Source organism: Frankliniella occidentalis, unplaced genomic scaffold (genome assembly GCF_000697945.3).
Source record: "Frankliniella occidentalis isolate FOCC.00 unplaced genomic scaffold, Focc_3.1 Scaffold71, whole genome shotgun sequence".
NCBI classification, from domain to species: domain Eukaryota; kingdom Metazoa; phylum Arthropoda; class Insecta; order Thysanoptera; family Thripidae; genus Frankliniella; species Frankliniella occidentalis.
Genome location: NW_026267201.1, coordinates 340690 through 344259, shown reverse-complemented (window position 1 = coordinate 344259; position 3570 = coordinate 340690). Strand labels below are relative to the sequence as shown.

The 3570-nt window shown below is 52.9% G+C and overlaps 2 protein-coding genes across 6 annotated transcripts in view; one reads left to right on the top strand and one right to left on the bottom strand.

Moving 5' to 3' along the window:
- The window catches only part of LOC113217483 (putative cyclin-dependent serine/threonine-protein kinase DDB_G0272797/DDB_G0274007), a 22755-nt gene extending 21262 nt beyond the window's left edge, over window positions 1-1493 (top strand). The window contains exons 3-4 of one of the 3 annotated variants that reach the window (XM_026437396.1): window positions 221-462; window positions 854-1493. In XM_026437396.1, coding sequence (XP_026293181.1) covers window positions 221-462; window positions 854-1109 — 498 coding nt within the window. In that variant the 3' untranslated portion in view covers window positions 1110-1493. Of the gene's footprint in view, window positions 1-217; window positions 463-853 lie in introns of all 3 variants that reach the window. The other 2 variants (XM_026437397.1, XM_026437395.1) reach the window with 2 other exon arrangements.
- Window positions 1-3570, bottom strand: part of LOC113217472 (polyhomeotic-proximal chromatin protein) — a 21064-nt gene that overhangs the window by 1851 nt on the left and 15643 nt on the right. The gene's annotated exons all lie outside the window — the stretch shown is intronic.

Below are 3570 nucleotides of genomic sequence, written 5' to 3'. Positions count from 1 at the left end.
CCCCCCCCCTCCATAGCTAAAGTGAACTCTATGCCGCCGAATCCTTTCACTTGACTTCACTACTTCCGTTTCGCACGCCCGTCCCTCTCACTCGCGAGGAGGCGGCCGACCACGTGAGTCGCGCAAGAGGGAAGGGAAAGGGACGGTGTGACATCCGAGACGTGTACTGGGAAAGGGCCAACGGTTTAAACATAAGACTCTCTCTCACTCGCTCCAGCAGGCCTACTACTCGCCCTCCGCCGCCAAGCAGCACCTCCAGCACCAGCAGCTGCAGCAGGCCATGCTGGGCACCCTGTACCACCAGCACGGCGCGCAGCCCATGCTGCAGTACTACCAGCCGCAGCCGCAGTACGTGCCCGCCGTGCCCGCCCAGCGCTACCAGCCCGCCGCCACCGTGCACCACCAGCCCACCATCTCATTCAACTCGCAGCAGGCGCACCAGTTGCACGCACAGCACTTCAGGTGAGTCCATCGCTGAACCTTGTTCAACTTCTGTCACATTATGATGGACTTAACAAACTCACTGAATTTTACGAAGATGAACCGCGGTGAGTAGCTGTTTTCAAGCGTCTTGCCGCTAAGCTAGCACGCCTCGTGGCCCTCGTTGCAGCAGAGTGGGGCCGTAACTGGACGTCATTGTTTAGGGTGGGGTACTTTTTTCACGGCTCTCTTTTGATGCTCAAAGTTTACACTAGAAGATGTTTAAAACTTTCAAAGATAAACCAATAGGAAAAATTTAACCCTTAGAAAACAGAAACAACTTCTACGTTGAAGCTTTACGAGTGCAAATAAATAGACGTGAAAAGGTACCCCACCCCTGAAGAATGACCGGGGGGTGCTGTGCGGTTCGCAGCTCGCTGGCGCCGTCACAGCAATCTCTGCTTTTCAGGGAGTTGAGCGAGCAGCCCGCCGCCGCCCTGGCCGCCGCCGAGTACGCCAGCCCCGAGCAGCAGCAGCAGCACGCGCAGGTGCAGGCCCAGCAGGCCGTGCAGCAGAGCCACAAGAGCCTGTACGGCGCGGGCGTCAAAGCGACCGCCTCCCCCCAGCTCAAGGGCGGCTTCTCCACGCAGACCGGCCAGAGCTACGCCAACTTCAGGCAGTACGGCTGAGCTGTCCCGCGCCACCCGTGCCTCCTCCCCGCCCCCCGAGCTATCTCTGCGTCACCCCTTTGGCGTGAGTAGGGCAGCTGCCAAAACGACTGATGTGACCCCCACCCTCTACTATTCCGCTGCAGGCTCCCTAGCCATAGCTGTACAGAAGTAATGTTGCTTTATTTAATTCCTGAGTTGTGTGTATAGTGGTAGGCGGGATGCTACAGAACAACGCGCATAGACGGGAAGTAGCCGCTCTCTCTTGACTGTGTTATTTTAGTAGTACTATTTGTAGTCATTGTTGTATATTTTATAGTAGTTCTCGTTGTTGTTGATGTTGTTCTTCTTGTTGTTTTTATTTTGTACAGTGATAGTTGATTGATTAAATGTTTGTTACCTCGATATTGTCGAGTATTGCTTACAATTGCGTTGAGTACTCAAATACCCGCTCTCGATGGGCAAAGGCACAAGTCTCGACAGGGTAGTCAGCGCCGTTCTTTTTCTGGTTACACTACCAGTCGCAGGCGTGCGGACGGATTGCATACTCGGACGGCGCCGTAACCCCATGGGAAATGACGTCCACGTAACCCTATCCACGTAGATGCGACGCTGACTCTATGGATCTATGTAATTCACGTGGACTCGATATAGGGATCACGTAATCATGTACATACATAGAAATTGACGATAGATTCCACGTGGATGCGACGAGATTTTCCCATGGGGAAGGCACCTCGGCGAGCGAGCGACGATAGGCAAGCGGCAAGCCTACCCGCCACCCTGCACCCGGTACATACTCTAGAGTAACCAGAAAAAAAGAACGGCGCTGACGGGCCACCTCGTAGAAACTAGTTTTCATTCGCCGCAAGTCGATCGTCAGGCTCGACGTCACGTCAGACAGCCGGTTTAGCGAGCATGGCGCGGAGCCCCTTGAGGCGCCGCAGCCTCTTATACGCGCGTGTACGTCGGGTCTGCACACATCAGAGCACCCGAATGCCAGCGTGCGCTGCTGGATGCCAACAGGACCAACTGAAGACACACCATGTCCGCTGGTGAGCCTATACGCGTATATTCTCGCATATCGTGCCCCCTCAGAGCTGGACGTAGGATCTGCGCCTGGTGATATCTCAAAACGCACGAGCAGTGAGCCTGCCGTTTTCTGCAAATAAATTAGTTTTCATAAAATTGGTTGGCCGCTCGAGTATTTCCTATCCAGAAAACTACTTGTTTATTAGTACATGTACGATGTATGTTCCGCCTTTTCGCTAATCGAAATCAACAGATATCTCTAAAACTAAGCGCGAAACTAGCGGAACTGGTACAAATTAGTCGAAATAAGCGACTTCTACCACTAGAAAACCTAAGGAAGAAATATGAGTGGACGGGAATCACTAAGAATCGAGTATTTCGGGAATCATGCTTACAAATGGAAAGGGAGTTATTCCCCCTCAGTTTTTCGTATAGTGTGTTCCGGCTAACGGAGGAAGAAGAATAGACCAACCAGGAATCTTTATGTTCTACCCGCTTTCTTCCTCCGTTGCCCGAAGTACCCAATAGAGTGGGCTTATCTTCTTTATGATCCCTTCTTCACTCGATATTTATTTTGATACCGCTGATATTGCTTAGAAAGACACGAAGTAGCAGAAATACTGCACTTATCCCCTCTTTCATAGTTCCTCTGCACCACCCTACCGTCCAGGGCACATCTCATCAGGTGCAGTCTCCTTCCTTTGCCTGAGTGACCTAGTTGGTCGAGGAGTGAGACTGGCCTTAGCTTGGCCTTACGCTGGCCATCGGCCAACAGACAGCTCGATCAGTTGGATCAGTCACCGAGGCGTACCAACGCGTGGGTTACACCGCTGAAATAAAAGGCTCACCTAGTGAAAACACGCCTACAGTTTTCACACAGAGCAACCAGAACCATGAACCAAACTACCCCAATGTAATTACAAACAGTTCGGCACTTCCTGCGCTCAACCGTAAAGACAGGCAAGATGGACGTTGAGTGCACTTTAGTAATGCGAGTTATGCTCGCTTCTAAACTTACAACGGGCTACCGTCATTCCGCGTGTAATCTCGGTGACCAATCCATGTAACACGACCAGATCACAATCAAGCCATATTGACGAGTTTTGGGCTCAAAATTGCGGCAAGTAAAAAGAAAAAACGTGTCTGCTGGCAGTTTCTCCGCGGCGCCTGTTATGGTTTGTTGTGGGCTAGACTCGCCCATATCTCGCCCCGATCCCAATCGGGTGCTAGTCGATTGACTGTTTTATTGTGACCCGCTATATTTAGAGTCCTGCGTAAAGTCGAGCGCGTCCGTTCCGCGCGCGCCTCGGCGTCGTGCTGAAGAGACCAGGGGACCAGGACTTACCCCCCCGGCTGCAGGTGGCCGGGGGCCGGGAGCAGGACGATCTTCGTCCCCTCCGGGCACGTGTCGGCCGGGGACGCGACGCTGCCTGCGGCCCTGAGTGCAGCG